The sequence below is a fragment of the Temnothorax nylanderi genome, unplaced genomic scaffold, assembly GCF_030848795.1.
Source record: "Temnothorax nylanderi isolate EJ_2023f unplaced genomic scaffold, tnyl_v1.0 TNYL_tig0167_pilon, whole genome shotgun sequence".
Lineage (NCBI taxonomy): Eukaryota > Metazoa > Arthropoda > Insecta > Hymenoptera > Formicidae > Temnothorax > Temnothorax nylanderi.
In genome coordinates, this window is record NW_027249229.1 from 259198 (window position 1) to 283263 (window position 24066).

General features: G+C 34.8%; 8 protein-coding genes and 1 non-coding gene across 15 annotated transcripts; 5 read left to right on the forward strand and 4 right to left on the reverse strand.

Annotated features, from left to right (window-relative positions):
* Nucleotides 1–90: 90 nt before the first annotated feature.
* On the reverse strand, nt 91–4439 carry LOC139777877 (F-box/LRR-repeat protein 4-like). Of its 2 annotated transcripts, none has more exons than XM_071715540.1 (8): nt 3951–4439; nt 2650–2901; nt 2422–2539; nt 1874–2330; nt 1624–1789; nt 1151–1508; nt 712–1072; nt 91–559 (listed from the first exon to the last, which is right to left on the reverse strand). In XM_071715540.1, exons 2-8 carry the CDS (start codon nt 2890–2892, stop codon nt 250–252), a joined length of 2013 nt encoding a protein of 670 aa, XP_071571641.1. In that variant the 5' UTR covers nt 2893–2901; nt 3951–4439; the 3' UTR covers nt 91–249. The 2 variants fall into 2 exon arrangements, with proteins under 2 accessions (XP_071571641.1, XP_071571642.1); XM_071715541.1 differs by having other exon boundaries at nt 433–559; nt 873–1072.
* A 61-nt stretch (nt 4440–4500) lies between these two features.
* Nucleotides 4501–7242, forward strand: Hpf1 (Histone PARylation factor 1). Of its 4 annotated transcripts, none has more exons than XM_071715546.1 (6): nt 4501–4592; nt 4696–4845; nt 5179–5712; nt 5801–5949; nt 6056–6294; nt 6639–7242. In XM_071715546.1, exons 2-6 carry the CDS (start codon nt 4705–4707, stop codon nt 6962–6964), a joined length of 1389 nt encoding a protein of 462 aa, XP_071571647.1. In that variant the 5' UTR covers nt 4501–4592; nt 4696–4704; the 3' UTR covers nt 6965–7242. The 4 variants fall into 4 exon arrangements, with proteins under 4 accessions (XP_071571647.1, XP_071571648.1, XP_071571645.1 ...); XM_071715547.1 differs by having other exon boundaries at nt 4696–4815; XM_071715544.1 differs by having other exon boundaries at nt 4525–4845.
* Nucleotides 7243–7290: 48 nt separating this feature from the next.
* Nucleotides 7291–12448, forward strand: LOC139777883 (uncharacterized). Of its 3 annotated transcripts, none has more exons than XM_071715551.1 (5): nt 7291–8057; nt 10511–10957; nt 11033–11182; nt 11450–11764; nt 12113–12448. In XM_071715551.1, exons 2-5 carry the CDS (start codon nt 10529–10531, stop codon nt 12335–12337), a joined length of 1119 nt encoding a protein of 372 aa, XP_071571652.1. In that variant the 5' UTR covers nt 7291–8057; nt 10511–10528; the 3' UTR covers nt 12338–12448. The 3 variants fall into 3 exon arrangements, with proteins under 3 accessions (XP_071571652.1, XP_071571651.1, XP_071571653.1); XM_071715550.1 differs by lacking the exon at nt 7291–8057 and adding an exon at nt 9992–10121; XM_071715552.1 differs by lacking the exon at nt 7291–8057 and adding an exon at nt 9992–10121 and having other exon boundaries at nt 11033–11104.
* A 586-nt stretch (nt 12449–13034) lies between these two features.
* LOC139777890 (uncharacterized) lies at nt 13035–14901 on the forward strand. The gene is made up of 5 exons (XM_071715565.1): nt 13035–13177; nt 13452–13555; nt 13753–13779; nt 13951–14127; nt 14612–14901. Exons 2-5 carry the CDS (start codon nt 13466–13468, stop codon nt 14684–14686), a joined length of 369 nt encoding a protein of 122 aa, XP_071571666.1. The 5' UTR covers nt 13035–13177; nt 13452–13465; the 3' UTR covers nt 14687–14901.
* A 170-nt stretch (nt 14902–15071) lies between these two features.
* On the forward strand, nt 15072–15144 carry Trnav-aac (transfer RNA valine (anticodon AAC)). Its single transcript has one exon. It is a non-coding gene; the product is annotated as a tRNA-Val (tRNA).
* A 375-nt stretch (nt 15145–15519) lies between these two features.
* Nucleotides 15520–17400, reverse strand: LOC139777882 (protein AAR2 homolog). Its single transcript, XM_071715549.1, has 5 exons — nt 16890–17400; nt 16652–16767; nt 16428–16581; nt 16075–16350; nt 15520–15959 (listed from the first exon to the last, which is right to left on the reverse strand). Exons 1-5 carry the CDS (start codon nt 17060–17062, stop codon nt 15551–15553), a joined length of 1128 nt encoding a protein of 375 aa, XP_071571650.1. The 5' UTR covers nt 17063–17400; the 3' UTR covers nt 15520–15550.
* A 134-nt stretch (nt 17401–17534) lies between these two features.
* Nucleotides 17535–20013, forward strand: LOC139777888 (transmembrane 9 superfamily member 3-like). Its single transcript, XM_071715563.1, has 5 exons — nt 17535–17770; nt 18160–18355; nt 18485–18607; nt 18685–18938; nt 19126–20013. Exons 1-5 carry the CDS (start codon nt 17684–17686, stop codon nt 19150–19152), a joined length of 687 nt encoding a protein of 228 aa, XP_071571664.1. The 5' UTR covers nt 17535–17683; the 3' UTR covers nt 19153–20013.
* Nucleotides 19645–21906, reverse strand: LOC139777867 (putative malate dehydrogenase 1B). Its single transcript, XM_071715518.1, is given in 7 exon segments — nt 19645–19835; nt 20073–20205; nt 20334–20524; nt 20585–20895; nt 21019–21434; nt 21437–21601; nt 21679–21906. Coding segments are annotated over 7 exon segments (1551 nt in total). The 5' UTR covers nt 21823–21906.
* A 36-nt stretch (nt 21907–21942) lies between these two features.
* Nucleotides 21943–23828, reverse strand: LOC139777887 (uncharacterized). Its single transcript, XM_071715562.1, has 5 exons — nt 23577–23828; nt 23039–23283; nt 22689–22869; nt 22494–22592; nt 21943–22425 (listed from the first exon to the last, which is right to left on the reverse strand). Exons 1-5 carry the CDS (start codon nt 23623–23625, stop codon nt 22304–22306), a joined length of 696 nt encoding a protein of 231 aa, XP_071571663.1. The 5' UTR covers nt 23626–23828; the 3' UTR covers nt 21943–22303.
* Nucleotides 23829–24066: the final 238 nt, after the last annotated feature.

Here is a 24066-nt window from a genome sequence, read left to right on the forward strand (position 1 = left end):
GTTACTTTTCAAAATTAGTAACGATAATCGTAACGAATTATTTGTTTATAGGAAACAGAAAGAAGTGTTCGAAAATAACAAAATTATAAATAAATACTATTTTGTTTTTATTAGGCATTAACTTCTTTTACAATCTTGTGCACCGAATAATTAAAAAAAATTAATAATTTTTATATTTCAAAATAGTAGACATAAACTTTATTTTATGTAAACAAAAGTGAACAAAAACTATTCAAATTATCAGTCTCTTTATACGTCGTATGTATAGACGGACACATGCGGATATCTTTCCTTCCATTGATTAACTAATTGATCACTTATATTACAGATCTTGAGATAAAACTCCTGCAGTTTAGGACATTGTTTCAAAATAAGGGAACAATTATCAGGTATATCAAGTTTCACATTTTCAAGATATAACTTTTTCAAGTTCCTGCACTGCGCTAATAATTCCAACTTATGATCAGTGAGGACAGTAAAGGACAAATAAATTTCTTGCAAGTGTTGATTAGAAGAAAGTAATCTAAATAAGCTGTCATCAGTAACTGGGTATTCGTCTCTGTAACAAAAATCATATAATTAGTACAGTATTTTAATTGCGAAGAAAAAATTCATGTAACTTTTTCAAGATGCTCGCAAGAAAAGCAAACAAATTTCAATAAAGAATACAATAATGTGTATTTTAAAAGAAAATGTAGCACACACACTTACAGATCAAGGTGCACTTTTTGTAAATTCTTACAGTTAGCGAGAGCATTAATACCCTGAGGTGTAAGATCACATGCGAACAGTAAATATATTACTTCCAAGTCACGACACGAATTTGCCAACTCTATTAGAACTGCATCATTTGAGAAGTCTCCCAAATGTACCTCACGCATCCGTTGATTATTTTGCAGTATTTTGCAAAGTTGTTCATCTGTTATAGTTGTACCAAGAAAGTTTATATGTTCCAAATTATTTAGCCCCTCGAGATACCAAAAACCTTCGTCATCTATGAGATCCAAATTATTTAGCCCCTCGAGATACGAAAAATCGTCGTCTCTGAGATAACAATAACTTAGATCCAATTCTAAGAAAAATTTGCATTAGTTGTTATGCGATTTACCCATAATCTTGACAATTATATACATATACTATATGCATATACCTTTCAAATTTTTGCATGTCTTTGAAATTTCAAGTAGGACAGGATTTAACTGTGCCACGTAGCATTCACTCAATCTTAAATGCGTTAAACGCCAGCCGCAATTATTAAGAAAGTTTACGAAATCATTAATATAAAACTGGTTTCCTGTAAGATCTAATTGTTGCAAATATTTACATCTAGGTGTAAAATAACGAAATATATCGCACATATATTTGTCAGATTCAATCCATCGTATGTTCAAACGTGTATAGAGTCGAGGATCCCGTGTTAAAATATCAAAGCGCCTATTATTTACTTCATTCATGCGGCATAATGTTACCAAATCTAAGTATTTAAATATTTTTAGTAGTATTTCGTTCTGTAAAGATAGAATATAATTAATATAATACAAAATAAATACTTTAATACTCAAAGTACGAAATGTCATTGCAATAAATATTTTGATGAGAAATAGACTTCTTAGAATACTTTACAGGAAGCGCAGATAAACTGCAACGTGATGGCTCCTTATAACTTTTCGATAGAATACGACGCGAGTATCTCTGTCCAAGAGGTTGCACATATCCAGGGATTACCTCTTGCCGCAGGGATGCCTTTTTGTGCTTCAAATTACTTTTATAATTAATCCTTCTTATTTCGCTGCAAATATCATCGGAACACATTGATTTTCATTATTAACAGGAAAAAAGGATTTAAATATTACCTAATATACAATAGTAATACCTTTTATAAATAACACAATATTCATGAAAATTTCGTTGCAGATGAACTATATCCAAGTGCGCACTTTTTGAATCTGCTGTTAAATTATGAACATCGTCGTGGTGTGGAGAGTACATGCTGTTAATTCTTTTTAACAGATTACTTAAACTCTCGTTAGGATTTCTAGGAAGGATCAAATCTGATGTACCGATAAGCATCACAGCATCCAGTTTTGTATAAGATTTACGTGAGCTGTCCTTAAACACTAGTCTGAGCATTTTGGTTTTGAAATTGCACGGATGCGATAACGGTGGAGAAAATAATCTTGATTTCGGGGGTACAATCTGAGACGATTCATCCCACAACTGAATCCAGTAATTATTGGAATCTTGAGCCGAAATTTGAATTACGCTTCCAGGATTATATATTTCGTAAACAGAGACTCTGACTGGATATACAGCTTCATGAAACTCGATATCTTAAAAATAGAAAATATAATTATATTCTCTTCTCAACAAAAGCGTATCTTCTTTAATAATATCTTATTTATCGATTCGAATATTACATACCAATATAATTATTTTCGCTCGTCATATGGCCCCCTGTATACCATGGAATACCATCAATGAACATGAAGACTTCGTTTTGCCACGGAGATATTGAAATATCGAAACCATTCTTTCTCGACTATATTAGAAAATCGAAATGTGTCAAATAGAAAATCTTGTAACATAAATTTATAGATAGCGATTACTTTGTACAGGACAATAACAGATAATATCAGGAAATACACATACTCCGACATCTTCTCCAAAAGAACATGGTAAATGAAATTGTTCGCCATAATTTAAAGATCTGGGTGGTCCAATTATGTTAGGGGCAGTATAGAATATGCTATGATTTCTTCTCGTGGTAACAAATCTTTTCTTCACAAATTGATAGATAAAGTCAACACTACCCTCTTCTCCTACGGATACTCTGCCGATGTAGGGATATCGACTACAACTCTCGCAATTTAAAGATTTATTGTGGGTTGTCATATTGTCTCTCTAAAAGAAGATAAAAAATATGGAGAATAATAATCCTTTCTTTTTTAGCATATGCTAAAATGCATTATAATATTATATATATTTATAATTATAGCGTTAAGATTATATGTATAATCTAACAATAAGTTTATCTTACTTCCGAGAATTCGCAATGCTAGTACTGACATTATTACAGTCTGCATGTGTGTGTTGAATATTATTATTAAATAATTTATTATTTTAAAGAAAATAACAGTTATTTTTTAATTTTGTTAATGTAGAAAAATGTTCTTTTATAAATCTGAAATGTCAGGAGCTCTGTGTTCTTCTACTACCACGTGGCACACACGTACACGAGCACAAAAGAAAGTACAAAAAAATTACACAATTTAGATTGCTCACATTCGCCAGACTTACGCTTAATTTCTAAATGACTATAAAGTTCCATTCTACAATAGTCATGAGAGTAGATGTAAGACGCGTAAGCAGTAAACTATTGACTAATGCGATTTTTACAATCCAAGAATAATCGATTGTAGTTGGTCAACTTTTACTGCTTACGTCTAACCGCATACTCTTACTCAATGTATCTTTTATCTCATTTTCCGATACACGTTATAACATGTACCACCACGTGGTAGTGGTGTGTTTCACACGGTAGAAGAATATACGGCATATATACATACGTTCACGTGCACCAAAGAAAAAAAATTGCAAAATTTAAATTGCTTACGTTCGCTACACTTACGCTTACGCTTTTAAATGACTAAAATTTAAAAAAATATATATTTTTTTAATTATTTAATGTATCTTTTATCTCATTTTTTGATATAGGTTGTAGCGATCTAACAATAAGTCGCACAAAAGATCACACAGTGAATATAAGAATTAAATTATCTACCGGAAATTTAACTCTCGGAACTGAATAAAAAAATTAATCAGAAAAACTAATTTCTATCGATTTTCATGCTACTTACTGTTCATCAGCAAGGCAATTTTGATTTTTTCCGTATAAAATAAAAAAATCATGAAAGAGAAGAAAAATGTTGGAACACGTGGTGAGCACATACCTACTATTGCGTACTATTTCTGTGTAGGTCCACACAGTGCTGTTATTTCGTGGACGCTGGCGGCTGGGGTTGGTTATACTATGCGTCCGCTGGAACGGAATGATCCGGATGGCCGCTCTCAGGAGTCTCAGGTTTCTTCTTCTTCTTCTTTGTGATATCAGTGATATGGCCTTTGAGCAGTACTGCTCTTAATATGGCCAGGGCCCAGGACGAACCAATTGTCGTATGAGCCGTAAGGCGTGTTTTAATTTTCAGTCGCACTGACGCAATGAATTCAATCGGACTCACAATGCAGACAGCAACAGTCGCAATACTTAAAAAAATTTTTCCCGGACAAAACACATCCCAACCGGTCCGCGCCCGTTGCCAGCTCTCGTCTCAGATGCGTTCGGAAACGTCACCCGAGTGCACACGAGTATACTCCCTTCTCTTTCTATCTCAGCGAGTTAGAAGGAGAAGGGAGTATACCCGTGTGTACCCGGGTGACGTTTCCGAACGCAGCCCAGGTTTCTCTGGCCTGAGTTCATATAGGTATAATAAAAAAGGAAAATACCTCATATTAAGTGCAGAATGGTGCAGAAAGTACAACAGTGTTGAGTGTAGCCACAAAGAACAGACATCTAAAAGCAGATAACCTCAACGGTATGTTTTTGCGTCTTACGGACCGCATACAAAGATCCTAATTTATCGATAATGACGAAAAATCGAGCAGTGTAATATGTTTTTTACGATGTCGTCCAACAAGGACGCCCAAATGCAGGCGTACAAAGACGATCCGCGAGTTCCCTGCCAGTACGGTGTTAAGTGCTATCAAAAAAATTCGCAGCATCAGAGCAAATATAAGCACCCGCCAAAAAAGGAAACGGTAACGTCTAATCTTCAACTGATGAAAAACGTAACAAACTTGCAGTTGATATGCTAAGATTAATTAATATATTAACATATGATTAACTTGATCGGTGATTAATTTACAATAAACCCATTTGATTAATATGTTAACATTTGATTCACTTTTGTTTGGTAATTAACTTATAAAAAATAACACCTGTACTGTATTATTAACTTGGATAGAATTGTTAGTTTTTATTGTACATATGGAAGAAACAACGAATTATATAGTTCGAAATTTTGCTTTAAACAATTTTGTCAGTTGAATTCAATCGCCGATTAAGTTGATCGGAATCGCCCGAATGCGCAGTCGTTGTTACTTATCTTTTCGATTTTACAGGTAGAAAAAAAAACTGAGAAAGCGACTGGAGAGAAGAGAAAAAATCCTTTTAAAGATAACGGAAAAGCACGTTCAAAAAGTCCAGAAAGAAAATTGCAGAAGACACAGGAGCCTTCTGAAAGAAATTTACATAATCTTTCCCCAAGTCCAGAGAGAACTGATGTCGTTAGAGATAACAACGAGAATGATAAGGAAATTTCTAGCGATAAAGTAGAAGCAAATAAGAAAATATCGCTGAATAAATATAATGCACATAATTCAATCGAACATAATGCATCTGAGAATAAATCTGATGCTGAAAGAATTATTATGGATCTATTTCTGGTCGAGATGCCGGACGATTTTTTTAAATTCTACGAGTTTTGTAAAAGTATATCAAAAGATAATCCTCTTTCGGCTTGTAAGTCTGTTCGCTTGAAACTTGTGGGTCCATACGACGTGCTGGATGGTAAAATAAAGATATCCTCAAGTGAGAACGATAAGGAAGAATATTTGACACACTGGAGATATTATTATGACCCTCCGGAATTTCAGGTACACAAAATAAACCAATATCTACAAATGACATTGTATTAATAAGTATTCTAGAAATATAGATTCAGCACAAGAATTATATCCACAGACTATTGTGAAATGCGATGATAAGGAAGGGTTACATTTTGGTTACTGGCGAGATGATGCCGCTGAAAAACCAGTGTTTGTAGCGACGAATCGTGCAAACGTGAATGGCGTGTTTGAACCTGTCGCAGAAAATATATTCGGTGCTATCGAGTAAGTAGAATATGAAAATTTTAGAAAGTTAATATAGATCTGCGTCTACAGGTTTATATCAGTCTTTTATATTATTCCTTTATTATCTATATTATTTAAATTACAGCGGTTATTTGCAAAACAAAGTGAAGTCAGCCAATCCCTTCGAGAAGACCAGCATAACGCGTTTGCATTCGCAATTGAAGAATTTTGCCAAACAGCACAATATAACTCTGGAGAAAAATACCGCAGACATGCGAGCGAGAGAGAGACGGGTTGTAGCACGAACCTTTCACAGAGCAGGCATCATAGTTCCTTATGATAAGAAGACTCAATTGGGTTACAGAGATTTGGCAGCGACAGACAGTAAGTACGATTAAATGCATTAATGTGGTGTTTCATGCGCTTAAATTTAATGTTTAAATAAGTGTTTTTCTATAATATTTAGGAAGGATATTTTTATATGATAAATTGTACTATTCGATTGCTTTGTGTTTTTAAAAACGAAAAGAATTATAGAGTCGTGTATTGTGAGGTTGCACCACATACCAGATAACTAATGTATTCAATTATACATACAGCAAAAAGTATTTCAAATCATTATTTTCTAATTTAACTTCAATTTCAAATCATTCACGATTATTATTACATAAATTTCGTGCAGTTATAGACATATGCAATGTAAATAAGTATCTCCCTGGTTTATATAGGTGATCTGCAAAAGATATTGAAGCAGATAGAGGAAGCTGGTACTCCGGAAGAGAGAAAAACGCCGATCGCGAAACTGGACGAGATCGTAAGGTTGGCGACGATAGCCGCGGACGAATGCGACTTCGGTACTTGCTTAGAGCTGGGACACGACCTCTTCTCGAACGGCAGCATTCACGTACAAACTAGAGCTCTGCAAATGCTGTCTATCGCTTACACTCATTTAAAAAGGCCACATCTGTTGAAAATATTCGAAGCACATTTGAAAAACAGGAAGAAGGGTTGTGAATTGAGTGTGATTAAAAAAAATATATTTAAAGACGACTGACTTTCATATATATTTTTAAATTAAATCTTGATTGCATTACGGTCTTTTTGGAATCTGTCTGATACCTTATTGCGAACAAATTACTGCATTTTGTATGTATATGTTATATGTGTGTGAATTATTATTTAATATTATTCAATACTTTGATTCAATGTCAAATTTTTTGAAATTTGGTATTTATAAAGTGATAATTAGTGATAATATGAACAGTAGGATCAGTACAGATGTAATATTTTCCAGTGACAAAATAAATATAAATAATAAAGGAAAATGATAAATATGATGAAAGATATATCTCAATACAGATAAACATAAATTTTTCATATTAAAATAAAAAATATCTCTGAATATAATTTACTTAATTCAATCGAGCATAATACAATTGAGAACCCAGACAGCTAAATCTGTCGAATACAAATTATACTAAGTCTACGGCAAATTTTGTTGGGAAAGATTACAGATTTGATGCTGGATTTGTTATGTCTAGTGGCATCAGCAAAATATCAACAGAGACGGACACAGATTTCGTTATCTGGATACTTCTGGTCGAAATGTCTTCTTATACAAATTTTGTAAAAGTATATATTTTGAATTCTCTTTTATTCGAATTTATGTTGCGCTTACATACACTCACGGATAGAAAAATTGCGAAGTAAAACTCCTTTTTGAAGTATGCTGAAAAGATCATTTTATTAGGAATAAATAGTCTCTGTGTTTACAAGTGTACACTATAAAAATCAGTTCCCAGATAAAATTGTAATTAAATCTATCCCGAATCAATAGTCTCTGTTTAACTTATATTTCGAAGAAAAAATATCCGATATGAGTCATGCGTGCATATAGATAAGAGGTAAGAGTATGAGAGGCTATCGAATTCTCACAGGCTTTCCCCTTCTTTCGAAGGAAAGAAGAAGCGAATATACCGACATGAGTCGTGCGTGTGTGCAGCAGATAAGAGGTGAGGTGCCGGTGCCATCAAAACAATCCGCAGGCTGTAATTTAGCTTGTTTCAAGAATTCAAGCAGCGTGCCGACAAATAGTCTTCGATTCCACCTGATATTAGGTATTTTCGATACAGGTAACAAAGCAATAGGTAAGGAAGTTTGGCATACACTTTATATACCCGAATAGCTAAATCTGTCAAAAACAGATCTATAACAAAGTGCTATAAATTTTTTCAATAAAAATACACCAAAATCTGCAGAATTATTATGCATTATAGTAGATGGATGGCAGAAACCGAGTAAATCTGTCATTTCGTAATCATTTAAATGAACGTAATCATTTACGTTCCACTTAAATAAAGTTTAATAAAATGACGAATTTCGCTTACTTTCTGCCGAGGTCAATTTCAACGTGTTTATCGATAATAAAATGTTTACTGATGAAGCGTGGGATTAATACCCAAAAACTGACTATCATCGTGAAAATATCCTCTATGTCGGATAAACAACAAAATACGATGAATCGATTAACTTGATAGATATTTCCAAGTATCCAAGGATAACATTTCACTCGACATCGCTAGTCGTAGTGGATCAAATAATAATTGTTACAACAATTTGTACAAGGCCTTGTGCCAATTATTATTAAATGTTAAAGGAAAAAGATGTTGTTTTTCATTTTTTTACCATTGACTTATTTTAAGTATATCATTTTAGGGGAGACCGGGGCTAAGCCGACACTATTTTTTCAAAGGCAATTTTTAATATTTAATTAAAATTTTTAGGCAAATTCAATGGTACATATTTAAAGAGTGTTTCTTCAGGTACAAAATTGATTCAGGAAGTTTTGCTGTACGTCGCTTTGTTTTGCCGCCAGGAAAGGAAAAGTGACGCGAAGACAAATTTTCGAATTGAAAAATGCCGGGGCAAACTCGACACCCCGCCGGGGCAAACTCAACACTTTGTCTGATCGACACAATTTGATCTGGAACTTATTTTTTACTGTCTGAAAATGAAAATACATTGTTTATTGTGTATTTAAAAAGTACAAAAATTCGGAATAAAGTAGCTAGAACAATCATTTAAAATAATGAGAACAAAAATTGTTGAACTTTCAATTATCTTCATCTAAACTCATGTCTGAAAAACAATTAATGCAGGTAAACTCGCAATCGGACGTGCGTATATCATTTTATTTTATCTTATTAAATTATTTCAATTTATTGATTTATTAGTATTTATTATCGAGTAATATAATGTTTTGTTTCAACACACACACACGTTTTTTTACCATTTGAATACTGAAGCGAAAATGGAAGAATGTATAATATGTATATGTATGAAATAAGATTTAGGTGATAACTTTATGTTAAACTGAAAATAAAAAATATACTAATATAGAGAGAGTTTTATCAGTATTGAAATGAAACAATGAGTTACCTTGTTATTTCCCTCCCATGTTGATGTGTAAAATTATTTATTATAATTCATAAATAATTTAAAGATTATTGAATTTGTACTTCAATTCAGCAACATGAGAGGATTATAAATATTTATTATTATATCAATTTGACTTTTTATAGATTGGTAAGTGAATAAATTCATATTAATTTTCTTTAAATAAGAAACCTTAGAATAATATTTTTAAAATACTTTCGGAAAATCTTCAGACAAATCATTAATGCTGTATGTTCTGAAACAATCGTATATAAAATTAGTAGCTATTTACTTGAATTTCTTTAATACAATTTCGGGGTTTACTTAACTTAATTAAATTTGAATTTAAACTAATTTTAATATTTAGTTTAGGTATTTATCGAGAAAAATATATCTTGAGATTATTACAAATTTTTCACATTAATTGTACTTTATAATGTTGAATCTCATTTTATAATATCAAATCAAATGATTTAATATATAATGCTTAATGGGAGAAATGTAAAAATAATTCAGTAAAATGTATAAAAATACAAGTAAAAATAATTCAATCTCTGTAAACAAACTGTTTATGTCATATACCTTCATATACGAATATTATTAAAGTGCAACTGAGACGATGCTCGAAATAGAACGAACAGCGAACAGCCAAAAATACTTTACGCTTCTGCTTAGTCGTCGATGTCCAGTCGTTCCGGTTAACAGCGGTGTTTCGATGAAAGTGTTTTATTTTACTTGAAAAATATCATATATATACCCGTGCACTGTCCTTTCTGGTAAATTATCTTTGACATATCGCAAACCGTTCATAATCAGCAATGAATTGTTCTGTTTAGAATTGTGGAATTCAAATGTTAATATTAGAAACATTTCATTAATACAGTCATTAGCTCTGATAATTCATGACAGTCATGTTGAAAATTATTATTTAATATTATTATATTAGAAAGAGAGAGAATATATTATTATATTAAGAATCTAGCGCATGACATTCTATTCGCTTGAATAGAGAACGTAATGTGAACAAAAGAAAAGTATCAATCGTCTGTTTTTTTTTAAGTCAACCGTCTTTCCCTGCTGTCTTTTTCCATTCTCTTCGTGATTCGGAATTACCACGTTGAATTGACCGTTACAATAAAAATTACAATTTTCATCACCATTGTAGAAAAAAGGAGAAAGAGCGATGTCGAAAGTAGAGGAATCAGATCTCACGGCCGGCGGAGACGCGCCCCCAGTTGAAGCGATAAAACCCGATTGCGCTGACAATACAGTCGCAATTATCGCGGTGAAAAGCACCGATGTAACGCCGGAAGATGCAGCCGCATCCGCGGGAGAAGTTGCAAAAGAGGTATTAAACGCGCAGGCTGAAACCGAGCGTTCGACAGAAGCAACAAACGACGCGAACATACCTGTCCGAGAAGAAGTCGCCAATCCAGATCTACCCACTGCAGAGACTATTAATATAGTCACAGAAATCATTCGTGCACCTGCGGAGGACGTGGATGTGGTGCCAGCCGAGGCGCAAAAGACTTCCACTGAAGAATCTAACAGTTCTGCGATCGTTCTTCAAAGCGAAGAGACGTCACCGTCAAAATCTGCTAATAAAGAAAAGGTGTGAAAGCAAAAGCGATAAATAACTGACAAATTTCACTATTTATTATTATTATCTACCAATCTCTGTCTCTAGGCCGATACGTCAAAGCAGAATGCAAAGGGTAACAATGCGGCGTGCATATCCAAATTGGAGGCGGAAGTGCGGGTGAGAAAATCCTCCGGGAGCGCGGACTGTCCTGAAAGAACCGAATCACCTCAGCTTGATAATGAAGTTGAATCTCCAGTAAAAAATCAGTTTTTCTTGCGGGGTCGTTTTGTCATATCTCTTTCCACAGAATTAACGCTGAAACATATATAATGTATATTGATGATATCTTGGATTTAATTCTAATTATTATATTTCAAGTGTTATTGGTTTTTAAAAAATCCTACAACTCTTTCTACAATAAATTAAATAGTTGACTTTGCGAGCGGAATCTTGCCATCCCTCATACACCTTATATGTTATTAACATTCGTGCAAAGTCTAACAATCCTTATATGACCGACAGAAAAGAACAAAGGAGTGCGACAGTTACCGGAAGAAGTTGGAAGACACGGAGACGAAGCTGGCCGCCTTGCAAACATCCTACGACGCGATAATGAATCACGGCGGCGACGAGGATATTCCTCTACAACAATCGGTGGAACAATTACGCGGACAGCTGGTACAGACGGCATTGATGTACGAGGAACGTAATCGCGTGGTCGCGAATCAGGAGAACCAGATCAACGCCCTGAACAATCAGGTGACCTCGTTGAAGGAGGTGGTATCGATCACGCGGGATCTGTTGCAGATCCGTAACATGGAGGTGAAACAGCTGCAAGTGAGCTGATGATTTCATTCCCTTTCTACATGCGCGAGTTACAATTAATGAAAAAGATACCCCAAACAGGCTCTTGGTTGAAGAAGAGATTTCGCATTCATCATTTCTTTCATTCATTTCTCTTCTCGAGCTCTCTTCTGGCTTTTAGAATAAGAAGGAATTCGTGAAGGATTAATTTCGAGAATTAGAACTATCCATATATAAATTGAATTCCGAATTGATTCCTCTCAATTCACCTGCTTTCTTCAGCATTCTAAAGTCTTTTACTAAAAATTATCATTGATAGATGTGCATCATTAGTTTTAGGATTACTGTACGTTTAAACTTTAAACTAACATGTGATTGCAGGCTGAAGTTGATAATATGGAAAAGAAGATTTCCGAGGAACGCGATCGACATAACACGATGATTAGCAAGATGGACGCGGCGATGCGGCTCAACGCCGATCTTAAGAAAGAATATGAAACCCAGTTATCTCTATTTCAAAGTCTTCGTGAGAAATACGGCGAGAAAATTACTCTATTGACCAGGGAGAAGCAAGCCCTCGAAACGGCCGCCTCTGCACCTGAATGAAGATAACTTTCGCATACCCTCAATATCATTAATAGATGTATTTGGCGAATTCTTTTTTATTTGTCTATTATTCAATGTGCATTAATAAAAACTATATTTTCTTCGTTGTCATATTTGAGTTTTATTCCAGTAATGTAATCATAGTCAATTTCGCCAGTATTCCAAGAACCAATACTTTAAGAAAACGCTAGATTTGCATTCTGGCAATTTGTGCGATGGATGCACGATATTGGAAATGTTACATCAACACGCAAAAAGTAGACCGCGCACAAAGTCGTATACTGCTGAATATTTACAATCGTCTTAATTAAATAACGGTCTATGGACAAATTGAAATGGAAATTAAAGTTAATTCGTGGAATTAATTTTCAAGAATTAAAATTTCAAAGCTAAACTATTAGAGCAACAATTTTCTGTTTTTCGATATTATACTTAATTGCCAGTCTTAATTACACTTCTGTAGAGGACAAATTCGAAATTAAAAGCATAAATAAGATTGAGCAAAAAAAGAGGAAGTCTATCTACTTCGACCATTTCATTCATTTTCTGTTAAATAAATAAATATTTACAATTACCGTATATATCGTATGTTTTGCGTCACTGTCGAGTCAAAAGGGTAAATGGCACTACGCAATAATGTTACGGATGATACGGAGAAATGATTTAGTAATGAAATAAATGTAATAAAACGGCGTTATCGATTAATAGCAGTGAAAAAAATCTTATCGCCGACGTTATAAAAAGCAGCTCGAAGAACTTACTCCTCATAATTTGTGTCTAAAGTGACCATCGACGAGTGAAGTCACGAAATAAGAAAGTATTATCGCTGGAAGAAAACAGGTGAATTAATTATAATTCACTTTATAAAGTTATAAATTTTTTTTCATGATAAATGATAACAGATATTGTTCAAGAAAGAACAATTTTTTTGAAAATTCATAGAACTCTTGTATCAGGATCACTTCATTCTTGTTATATTAACACAATTTTATCTTTAAGCTCGTGGAAAACTGATTTGTAACTATAATATTCGACGTTTTTTTTTTTAGTAGATATTTAATATTGCGACGGTAAAACGTCACTTTTTATAATTATATGTGATACGATTTTGCAGAAATAGAAAGAAAGATGAAGACGTTGACAATATGCTTACTTATGTTTTGCATTGTGGCAGTATCTTCGAAACCGTGGATATGTGGATATCATCCGCTATCAAGGGTCAGTTTATACATAAATTAATTCCAAAACTATTAATTAATAATTGCTGCAATTGAAATAAAAATGTGTTGGCTTCAACATGAAGAAATAAAAGTAATGAATTTGTTAAGTATTTAAGTAAAGAAAAGATATATCTTTTTTTAATGTAACAAAATGTACACGTGATAGACATACTGAGTAGGAAATATCTGTTTTAGGGCTATATAAGGTGTATTTATTCAAACGTAAGTATCCAACGATCGATCGGCCAGTTCAAAATACATAGGGCGCATCTAAAAGAAATTGGCAATAATTTAATCGTATAACATATTTATTATTGTTATTATTCGATTCGCAAACTCCTCTATGTATAAAGTTAATTATAAATTAAATTGAACTCTCATGTGTACTTATAGCAACCGCGCTGGGACCGGATTGACACGACGAATGATAGGCAAGGCGAAGTAAAAGAAGAAGTAGAAGAAGAAGTCAAAGATAATATCATGCCACCGGAAATTGAAGTTACACCAATACACAAATTAACGGATAACCGTGATAGAATCCCGATATTAATCCCGATACAAAGACGCGTGGTGAGTTTTAAGACGTATAGACTTATTATTTATAATTTTCTAATTCGTGTCATGTGTCAACGAGATAAGCTATTAGTGTATTTAACCTTTTGATGATTTATAAAACAATAATTGCCATCTTCAGTTTCTCGGTAGAGCTTCGAAATACTTTGTTTATTTTCACATTCAGCTGCGGGTTATGGGAATGAAACTATTTGATCTTTCTCTTCCGAGATTTCTAACGAAATTAGAAACTCTACATACATAAGATTTAAACAAACAGCCTACATCTTGTATAATTGTATTAGAAGCTAAATATTAGTTTTATTAGAATATAATGCACAGAAGAAATAGGATAATATATATACATAAGATGCTAATTCAATGTCGAAAAAAACATTGTAGAATATTTCTCTCCAATAATCTTACATCGTATTGTAAATAGTGGAAAAAAGCAAGCAATACGGTTTTGTATTACACACTGTGTGAATTTGTTGTTTTCTAGTTGTATTCTAGTCGTACTGCTAACGAGGACAGCGAAGAGATTAAAGAAACCAAGGACATCATGGCAGTTTTGTGATAGTTACTGGAATTCTCTCTCTCATCTACAGGTTGAGAGGTATCAGCACGTTGTACTTTAGTTAGAAAAATAAAATATATGTACTTCATTGAAATAGAGCTAAATCAACCAGTTTGTGAGAAAAAATAAATATTTTAACTTGGATGACTAAAAGTAAGAAAATTTTTATAATTGATTAGGCGTATATATTGTTAATAAATTGTATATCGAATTTAGTGAATTAGTAAGATTTTTTTAGAAGCCTGTAACCAATTTTCTGTATCTCTAATGTTAATAAATAAATAAATAAATAATAAATAAATCTTAAAATAAAATAAATCTCACATATTCAATTATTTTATTATACTATGAAGTAAGTACGTAGCGAAAATGCCTCACGGTATATGTTTCCGTGGTGTAGTGGTTATCACATCCGCCTAACACGCGGAAGGTCCCCGGTTCGATCCCGGGCGGAAACATTTTTTTTTTAATCCTTCGAAAAACTGTTGTTTATTACCTAATAATGTAATTACTATAATAATACAATTCGTACAATTATTATATAATATAAATTAAAGATTTATCAAAGTATAACTTTTAATTGTTAATATTTTCAACTGTACTGTAACTTTACTTGTGATTTGAAATAGCTATCAAAGAAGTAATTACAATTAAAATAGTAAAATTAGTGAAAGAGAAAGAAAGGATGATTTTGGTGTGGGAAAAAATCAAATAAAATTTAAAAATTAAATATAATATTGATCCATAAGAACTATAGATAGAGTTATATAAAATATTAAAAAATATGATTGATTTATAATTATTTATAAGTTATGTAAAGACAACGCTGTTGGTTCGTACCTCATGATCGTTATTTATTTGCGTTTATGCCAGAGTTACAACAACAGGCGCTTCATCGTCCGCCTCTTCGAGCAAATTCGAAAAGTCCCACAGAAACTTCGCGGTTAGTCGGCCCTGCAAACGCTTCGCGTACGATTTCAATCGACCGTCCACCTCGGAATTCGACTCGATGTTCCCGAATAACTTGCATAGACTGTGATACACGAAATTATTGCTCGCCACGATGTCGCACAGCACTTCTTCCGGCACATACGACAATTCCACTTCCAGGGCTTGTAGAAATTCCATATAGATAGAACGATACTGTGGAATCGCGTTGTCCGCGCCACAAATCAATGATACAAGTTTCTTCCATTGCTCAAAAGCGTCCAAGCTCTGACCAGCTAGGAAACAGACGAACGTCAGCTGCATCTCCCCGATGATCTCAACGGGTCTAAAAATTTGCAAACAATTACTTTTAGACATTCACACAAAATCCGCTTTTTTCACGAATCACATCTTTCCGCCTTTAGGCCTTTAAAGCTCTAAAGTTTCAATTCCGGACTTACTCTCGTAATTTTTTCAGAGTGGTGTCCAAGACGTAACTGGTGTCGAGAGAATGCCGCGTTATCTCGCTCGGAGTCGCGTCGTCGGGATAATGCTTATCCGGCATTTCCGTGAGCCTGAGTTCTGTACCAGGCCTCGGTTTCAGATCCGGCAGCAATTGCTCCTCCTTGTCTTCCTCCGTGAGCCTGCTGGATCTCTTTCGTTTGCTCTCAGATTCTCTGCCACGTGGTCTCGAAGCGTCGCTGCAGTGCTCCAATTCCAAAGCAGATCGCACGTAACTGAAATACAATGTTCCAACAGCTACACATTCAGTTTCAATTTTAGGTAGACAAGATTTCGCATTTCGCTTACTTACCCACATAGTGGCGAGCATCTCGTCACGAGAGACGCGGTGATCCCGTTTGTTAATTTCGCCCATGGTTTTGATATCTCGTACGGATACGGTCCTAAATACCTGTCTAACTCTTTTATGTTATCTCTCAACCTCTGAACTGTCTCTTCAGGTACAGCTGTTTGAAGATTTCATGTAATACATTAATATGGGATCTCGCGCTATTATCAATAATCCTGATTGCTTACGTTCCGAGCTGAAATCTTCCTCCTTGTTATCCCATCTCTTTACTAAGAATTCACCTTTCTGGAAATCATGGAAGAAGCCAACTCTAGGCGCCAACTCGCCAAATTCGTTCACCGCGCTATAAAAAATAAATACTGGATCATTCGGCGAATTTAACAGTCTCTGTACACGCAAGTATTTGTATAGTTTGATAATTGTGATGTAAGGATTTTTGGAATTGCGCTAGCACGGGTGTATTACCTGTAATGTACAAAGTGAATCCCAGGTGGAATCATCTTGATCCCTTTAAAATTCTGTCCTACATTCCAGGACTTTATATCAATACCGACGTCGGTGCCCCGCGGTACGTCTAGCAAAACTAGCGTGGCACCTTGTGTCAATAGAGCTTGTGCAACATTTTGATCCACTTCCATTTTGCGTCACTACGTTTGTTACAAACGTACTTATACGCTCAATATAAATTATCCGAGCAAACACTGCGTCGTTGACATAACAGTAGGATTTATAAATGATAGACTCGCGTTATCGCAAAGGACCTAACCTTTAAAATCACTGTACGAGCATAATTTTGCATCTTGAGATAAAAATATCAATCTGTATTACAGACAAACGTTCAATATACTACGCTGGGTCTTACAATAAAACGTAGCAACCATTCGTCACGTTTATATTATAAAATTATAAATTAATTCGCGAATGTCATTCGAGAAACAGGATTTATTGACAGAAATTTGTTTCTCGCGAGCAGCGACATCTGCGGTGACTGCGGTCACGCTTCGAACTTCTTCGGCGCGATTTTCTGGTACATTTAAAACGTTGTAGAACACCGACGCGTTTTATCGAATCTTTTATGTTTATTTGTATCAATGCAGATGAACTTTAATCTTAGCGCTCACGGCACACATCACGAATTATATATAGGGATTGTCCGCTGTCGCCGCATCTCGCTGGTGGGATCATCTCCTCTCGTACACGCGTAAAGGGCGCCCGGCCCGGTCGTCGGCGCGCCTTCGCCCGTTCAGGAACGGACAAACATGCTGCGTCGGGGACGGCAGTTGCTCTGCCTTCTGGCGCTCGGCCTCCTCGCGCCCGCGGCCCGCGCCGACGAGCACAATCACGTCGTGAGTATATACGTACACCTGCTACGCTGGCGGCGCGGCCGGCGGCGTCGCTCCGGCACCGAGTGTCAGGTCGCGACAGCGACCTGCTGTTGGCATTTAAAGGCCAAACGCCACGCCGCCGCGGACACGTCTCTTTACGCTATCTCTTTCTCCCTCTCCTCTCCACCACGTCTCTCTCGCTCTCCGTTTATTTGCACTCCTTTTATTTGCACTGCCGCATCGACGCGATATCGGCTCTACTTGATATGTATCGGGAAAAATCGTTTATCAGTATGCCTAATTAGCACCGATAAATTCCGGTGTCGATTCCACAATGTAGCTTTATTTCAACTCTTAAAATAAAGGCACAGTTCAAAATGTGACGTGGATCAGCTGGAGTTTGTTTTCAGTACGAGGATGGCGACGAGGTCGTGCTATGGATGAGCACCGTAGGGCCGTATCACAATCGTCAGGAGACGTACTCCTATTACTCCCTACCCTTTTGTAGAGGCACCAAGATTATCATTAATCATTACCATGAGACTCTGGCAGAGGCTCTACAGGGCATCGAGCTAGAGTTCAGTGGCTTAGATATTGATTTTAAAGGTGTGCATTTATATATCGATATATATTTATACCTGGCAATGATACAAACGTACAATTGGTTCGGCCAGTATTGTTTGATCAAAAAATGTACAAGGTACAAAATCATGAAAGTTTAATGGGATGTTTCAGAGGATATCTCGAAGACAGAATACTGCCAGATAAATTTAAATGAAGAGAGCCAGAAGGCGTTTGCATATGCGATAAAGAATCAGTATTGGTATCAAATGTACATTGACGATTTACCAATATGGGGTAATTAACATAAGTACTTCTTATTGCGCGTATTGAGAGCCGGCAGAACCTGACATCTAAACATCATTGTGTTACAGGGGTTGTAGGAGAGATGGAAAACAATGACGGAGTTGCGGTATCAGATTCCTATTACATCTGGGCGCATAAAAAGTTTGATATCGGATACAATGGTAAACAAATAGTGGATGTTAATCTGACCAGCGACAACAGAGTGAAACTGGTGCAGGGCGCACGTATAACTTTTAGTTACGAAGTCAATTGGAAAAAGAGTAATATCAAATATGAGGATAGATTCGAGAAGTATCTGGATCCTAATTTCTTTCAGCATAGGGTAAGTTCGTATGGCTTAAGATATCTTTATTTAACCCTTCGCAGAACAAGTGGGGCTTTAAAGACCCGGTCGATATTTCAGTTTTGAATTTTTCGGAGATTTTAGGGACTCATAAAAAATACCCAAACAAGAATCAAGCATATATAACGATATAAATAGATCTTAAAGTATACTTAAATTTTTTCAGATTTTTTATGGCACTATTACAGCTTGAAAATCTTAACTGGCCTAAAAGACCCACACGTTCGACGGAAGCAGCAAAATTACAAACGTTTAATATATTGCGCTGGGTCTTACAATAAAACGTAGTAACCGTTCGTCACGTCTATATTATAAATTAATTCGCGTATGTCATTCGAGAAACATGATTTATTGACAGAAATTTGTTTCTCACGAGCAGCGATATCTGCGGTGACTGCGGTCACGCTTCAAACTTCTTCGGCGCGATTTTCTGGTACATTTAAAACGTTGTAGAACACCGACGCGTTTCATTGAATCTTTTATGTTTATTTGTATCAATGCAGATGAACTTTGATATCGGCTTAAGTTACTTTTTATCTTATCTTTCAACTTATTTTTATTAATTTCTTTCAGTTCTAAGAATTAGAAAAAGATAAAAAGTAAGATAGAAATAATGGACATTAATGAATTATTTATCGCGAAGGTATTATAATCTCTTAGTAAAATATTTTCCGAGATTTTTAGCTTATACTTTATCTGCGCTCATTAGCCGTCGTGTAATTTCCACGGCTGTGGCGATTAAATTGCGAAATACTGATACAGGCATATCCGGCAAGGGAAAATCGTCGCAGGGCACCCAAACTCGCGTACCGTCGTCCGAAATCTTCAAACATGCCGGCTGTGAAAACACTATTCCACTCGGAATACCGAAACTGCCTGTAATGAAGACATCATGGTTGAAAATTTTACCTTTTAATCGTCCCAAACGAATATTTCTAAAGAATGGAGAGCGTGCGTTAAAGAGAGCTCTCCATTGCTTCATAATGCATGATCTTAATTTTTCTAAAAATGTGCATTCAAGTTTAAAAATAAAATTTAAAAATAAATTCTTCAACTACGCAAATCTTATTTCCATCCCAACTTTTTTAAAAGTTTAAAATACATATTGTTTACCATCGGACGAGATTCCTAGAGCTATGATTTCATCGCCGACGCTTTCCTTGTACCATAATTTTAATAGATCACATATGGCCCTGCATTTTCGCAAATTTTCTTTTTGTGGATTAGCTTGGTGTTGAGTAGTGACCTAAGATATATCTGATTGTAAGGTTCAGATCTTTTTTTAGATATTTTAATTTAAAAAAAAATTAAAAAAAAAAACAAAAAATGTAACGCAAAATATATATGGGCAAAATGTCAAAAACTTTTAGTTACCCTACGCCGCAGATAATCCTCGTATAGATTTTCATTATCCTTAAAAGCACAAAACCATTTTAATTCGGCTTGCTCGACCCCTAGCAACTTCGAAGTCACGCTCTCCTTCGCTTCTAAAGTATCGCCGTTCCGCAGACTATATGCATTACACTTCTGAACCATATGGCACACATCTACAAACTGACTGACGCCTATAATTCACAGTATTGTTCAATATATATCGCATGTTTCCATATTTGTCTCAACAGATCAAAGGTAGTCGGATACTGCACCCAGAAATCCCCATACCGGGGGACAGCCGAAATCCCGACGGTCTGTACCCAGAGACTCCGTGATATCACCTATCACCTCTAATCCATATTGAGCGCTAACAACAACGATACTCGTTTCGGGTAGCTTTGCTACGAGATTCCGCAGGATGGTAGCGCAGAGGCACGCCGCACCCGTAAAGCAGAATACGATCTTAATGTGACATGAGGCGTACTCATTAATTTGCTGTGACAATGTTTTCATACGGTCGTAATTCCTCTGATACCAATTATCGTGTTCCTCACACTCTTCCCTTAAAATATTTTATCTCATAACGTTATCAAAGAATGAAGCGTTTATCTTATTTCTAAATCTCGACATAATGCTTATTTTTAGAATAAGCATTAGTTTATTATAAGCTTTTTTTTATTCGTACCTTGTTATATCCTCGAGAAATATTAATATATCACAGTCGCGTAATCCATTTGATACATCTTGTATGATCGTTATTGCATTTGAACTTTCATCGACATTCTTTATATCATTCGTTATCCTTTCAAGCTTAGACAAATTTTCTGGCTCATCGTACAAACTAAGGACAATTCCGCGTGACAAATGTAACTCCTTTACTGTCATTAATTGAGGAATTAGGTCTAGGCATAGCGATCTACCGGCGCCTACAATAGTCACACGGCGATATTCGTTCTCTGTCTCTAAACGGCCAATTTTCCGTTCTACTTCGTGTGCCTGCATAACGAGAGTACAGGAATATAAGATGGAATTGTTAACCGTGCCTTTTTCTCCAATTTGCTTACGCGCAGCAGATCCGTTTTTAATAATTCCAATTCCTCTCTCGTAAGGTCAAAACGTATATTGTAATATTCAAGCAAGAGTCCGCGAAACTTGTCGACATCACCTATGTAAGTGACTTTGGTGCCGCTTATTCCGCATTGTTTCCATATCAAAGGAGGTTTCACGTGTTCCCAGCCGTGCAATTTGCAAACTGCACGAATCCAAGCCTAAAAATGATTCGAGTTTAAAGACAATATAATATTGTCAATAAGAGATCAAATTATAAAGATGTTTTTGTGTGTACCTCCCATTCTGTGGCATCTTTACAAATTTTTTTGAAGTGGAAATTCGGCAATGACCTGGAAAGATTCATAGCGATGAAGCAGGCGTAGTGAAATGATAAATTATCCATAGTTCCTGCTATCACGATAAAACATTTGTCTGACATTTTTACAGTCAAAAACTGACATATACATTATTTCGTGTATGTCGTATTCATATGAATATCGTTTTATACGTGAAAACTAAAACAAAAAATCATTTAAAAATAAAATAATTTATTCATATATAAATTTACAATGTAATTTATTTTAAGATATATTAATAAGAATAAAAGAACATTTACATTAGTAATTAAAATGACTGCGAGCTCATAACATAAAGACTCAAAAAGCACCCAAATTATATGTTATCTTTGTTATACATATAAATATCGTGATATAAACTACATTTGTCAAATCTTTTTTTTTTTATTTAATGTAACTTAATGAGTACTTAATTATTATAGTGTGTTCTAACGATATAAATACAAAAATACATATCAATTACAGAAAATAAATTATTATAATACTAGTTGGGTCTTAAATATCCACTCTTACAAAAGCAATTATGAAATTACAATATTAAAATAATTCTTGTTAGTTATATCACTACAGATTTTCGTTATCAGATATATCAGACACTTCAGCTAAGTCGGGAGAGAGAAGCTCTTCAATGGGAGATTTATCGACAACAAGTTTCGGAATATCTAGCAAGAGCACGTTTTCTGAATCTAGAAAAAACAAATTGATAAGCAAACATATAATATTATAAATATTACATAACACTAAGGTATCATACCTGACGCAAGCACATTTTTTTCGCAAGGCTTTATGTTTTCTTTCTCCTTAGAGAGCAAATCTTTAAATTCTTTTTCTACAGCCTCAATGTATCCGTAATCTGTACGAAAAATTAAATTGTAAGTGTTTCAGATCTGAATAGCGCAATTAAATTATGAATTGTCTATTTCTCTATCAAATAAAGATAATTGTTTACCAAAATCATGCTGGGTGTCACACCAATGCGCCAGTTTTTCCGGTTTGGGGGTTCTTCTAATATTCTTCTTAAGGAGCAATGGTTTCTTAAAAACACCATCGTTTAATTGCTTTTTTGTAGATTTATTAGTAGCTTCTTTCAGCACGAACTCTTTAAGCTTGGGTGACTGTGCAAATAGTTTCTATAAAGAGAAATATTACTAATAATTTGCAGCAGATAGACTAAATATCTTTAGCTTTCTTCTAAAAATCTTTTAAGACTTAAAAGAAAATTCGATTTTAATTGCTTAACATATATTATGTTAATATATACTGAAAATATATTTATACGACAAAAGTAAGTTTTACTACCTTTGCTGGCGTTTGCTTTCCAGGAGATATTGGAAGTCCGTGATAATCTACTTGCGTTACTTTCAACTTCGAACAATCCTGTTCTTTACCATGCATACTTTTCTTGGCCGAAGATATGCTCGATATATTCATATCAGAGTTAGATCTTATTGATAGCCCCTTTGGTTTTGTACCTCCCATCGTCTTAACGGAATTCAATCTAATCTCGTGAGACGTTTTGGATCGTGCCATGGGCTTTATCTGACCTATAAACAAGTTGATACATTACACACATTTTCCAACTTTGTTCTCTATCCAATATAACGTTTCTCATATATTACAGTAAAACATCATTCTTATTCAAAATAATATAATTGCTCAGTTTAGAACGTTCCTCAAAATCTTGTAAAATTATTCACAATTATTCCCCTTCGCGTACAAATCATCTTATGCCAAATATTTTTAATCTATTAAAAATTTATGTATTCAAAATAAAAATGTCCCAGAGGTACGATATATATTTTATGAAAAACTAACCGTAAAAACACATTTTGCTTACCTTCGTCAGGCACGGGGAGTCCGCCTAACAAATTGAATATGCTGGACATTTTGCGACTGTATTAATATTTAGAATCAGTGATCGAAGCCTTTACTTTCAGTTATTTCCCCGCAATCTTTCAATCTCTAATGGCACGTAGACACGGAGTAACCTCACCGGTTCGCTCGACATTTGAAAACAAAAGCAACCGTTTACGTTAACCTCCGCACGCGCAATAGCATCCGTTTGATTTGTTTGCGCTGCGTTCACCGGAAGAACAGATGGTCATGAAGCCTAAAAAAAGAAGATAAACAGCCATCTTGATCACCATCTATCGAAGGGATCAACAGGGATCACGATCAACTACGAGTGGCGCCATTTTAGAATCATCTATTCTACAATAGCGTGATAATTTAGTTGTAAAATCGGTTTATTTTGCCATTTACAAAAGAGAAATTTGAAATATACACATATTAAATATTATCAAAATCGAAGATTATATTTTGAAGAT

What these genes read in the sequence shown, in the direction of transcription:
- LOC139777877 (XM_071715540.1), bottom strand. Translation starts at nt 2,892, where the DNA reads ATGACAACCCACAATAAATCTTTAAATTGCGAGAGTTGTAGTCGATAT. An exon ending in CTTTTGGAGAAGATGTCGGA is followed by an intron (nt 2,540 to 2,649) that starts GTATGTGTATTT and finishes TTTCTAATATAG; the next exon opens with TCGAGAAAGAATGGTTTCGA. An exon ending in GACATGCAAAAATTTGAAAG is followed by an intron (nt 1,073 to 1,150) that starts GTATATGCATAT and finishes AATTTTTCTTAG; the next exon opens with AATTGGATCTAAGTTATTGT.
- Hpf1 (XM_071715544.1), top strand. Translation starts at nt 4,669, where the DNA reads ATGTTTTTTACGATGTCGTCCAACAAGGACGCCCAAATGCAGGCGTAC. An exon ending in ATGACCCTCCGGAATTTCAG is followed by an intron (nt 5,713 to 5,800) that starts GTACACAAAATA and finishes TTATATCCACAG; the next exon opens with ACTATTGTGAAATGCGATGA. An exon ending in AGATTTGGCAGCGACAGACA is followed by an intron (nt 6,295 to 6,638) that starts GTAAGTACGATT and finishes TGGTTTATATAG; the next exon opens with GTGATCTGCAAAAGATATTG.
- LOC139777883 (XM_071715551.1), top strand. Translation starts at nt 10,529, where the DNA reads ATGTCGAAAGTAGAGGAATCAGATCTCACGGCCGGCGGAGACGCGCCC. An exon ending in AATCTGCTAATAAAGAAAAG is followed by an intron (nt 10,958 to 11,032) that starts GTGTGAAAGCAA and finishes CTCTGTCTCTAG; the next exon opens with GCCGATACGTCAAAGCAGAA. An exon ending in ATAATGAAGTTGAATCTCCA is followed by an intron (nt 11,183 to 11,449) that starts GTAAAAAATCAG and finishes TATGACCGACAG; the next exon opens with AAAAGAACAAAGGAGTGCGA.
- LOC139777890 (XM_071715565.1), top strand. Translation starts at nt 13,466, where the DNA reads ATGAAGACGTTGACAATATGCTTACTTATGTTTTGCATTGTGGCAGTA. An exon ending in GATATCATCCGCTATCAAGG is followed by an intron (nt 13,556 to 13,752) that starts GTCAGTTTATAC and finishes TATCTGTTTTAG; the next exon opens with GGCTATATAAGGTGTATTTA. An exon ending in TCCCGATACAAAGACGCGTG is followed by an intron (nt 14,128 to 14,611) that starts GTGAGTTTTAAG and finishes GTTGTTTTCTAG; the next exon opens with TTGTATTCTAGTCGTACTGC.
- LOC139777882 (XM_071715549.1), bottom strand. Translation starts at nt 17,062, where the DNA reads ATGGAAGTGGATCAAAATGTTGCACAAGCTCTATTGACACAAGGTGCC. An exon ending in AGATGCTCGCCACTATGTGG is followed by an intron (nt 16,351 to 16,427) that starts GTAAGTAAGCGA and finishes ATTGTATTTCAG; the next exon opens with TTACGTGCGATCTGCTTTGG. An exon ending in ACTCTGAAAAAATTACGAGA is followed by an intron (nt 15,960 to 16,074) that starts GTAAGTCCGGAA and finishes GCAAATTTTTAG; the next exon opens with ACCCGTTGAGATCATCGGGG.
- LOC139777888 (XM_071715563.1), top strand. Translation starts at nt 17,684, where the DNA reads ATGCTGCGTCGGGGACGGCAGTTGCTCTGCCTTCTGGCGCTCGGCCTC. An exon ending in CCGACGAGCACAATCACGTC is followed by an intron (nt 17,771 to 18,159) that starts GTGAGTATATAC and finishes GTTTGTTTTCAG; the next exon opens with TACGAGGATGGCGACGAGGT. An exon ending in CTAATTTCTTTCAGCATAGG is followed by an intron (nt 18,939 to 19,125) that starts GTAAGTTCGTAT and finishes AAATTTTTTCAG; the next exon opens with ATTTTTTATGGCACTATTAC.
- LOC139777887 (XM_071715562.1), bottom strand. Translation starts at nt 23,625, where the DNA reads ATGTCCAGCATATTCAATTTGTTAGGCGGACTCCCCGTGCCTGACGAA. An exon ending in ACTCCCCGTGCCTGACGAAG is followed by an intron (nt 23,284 to 23,576) that starts GTAAGCAAAATG and finishes ACTTGTTTATAG; the next exon opens with GTCAGATAAAGCCCATGGCA. An exon ending in GAAAGCAAACGCCAGCAAAG is followed by an intron (nt 22,870 to 23,038) that starts GTAGTAAAACTT and finishes TTCTCTTTATAG; the next exon opens with AAACTATTTGCACAGTCACC.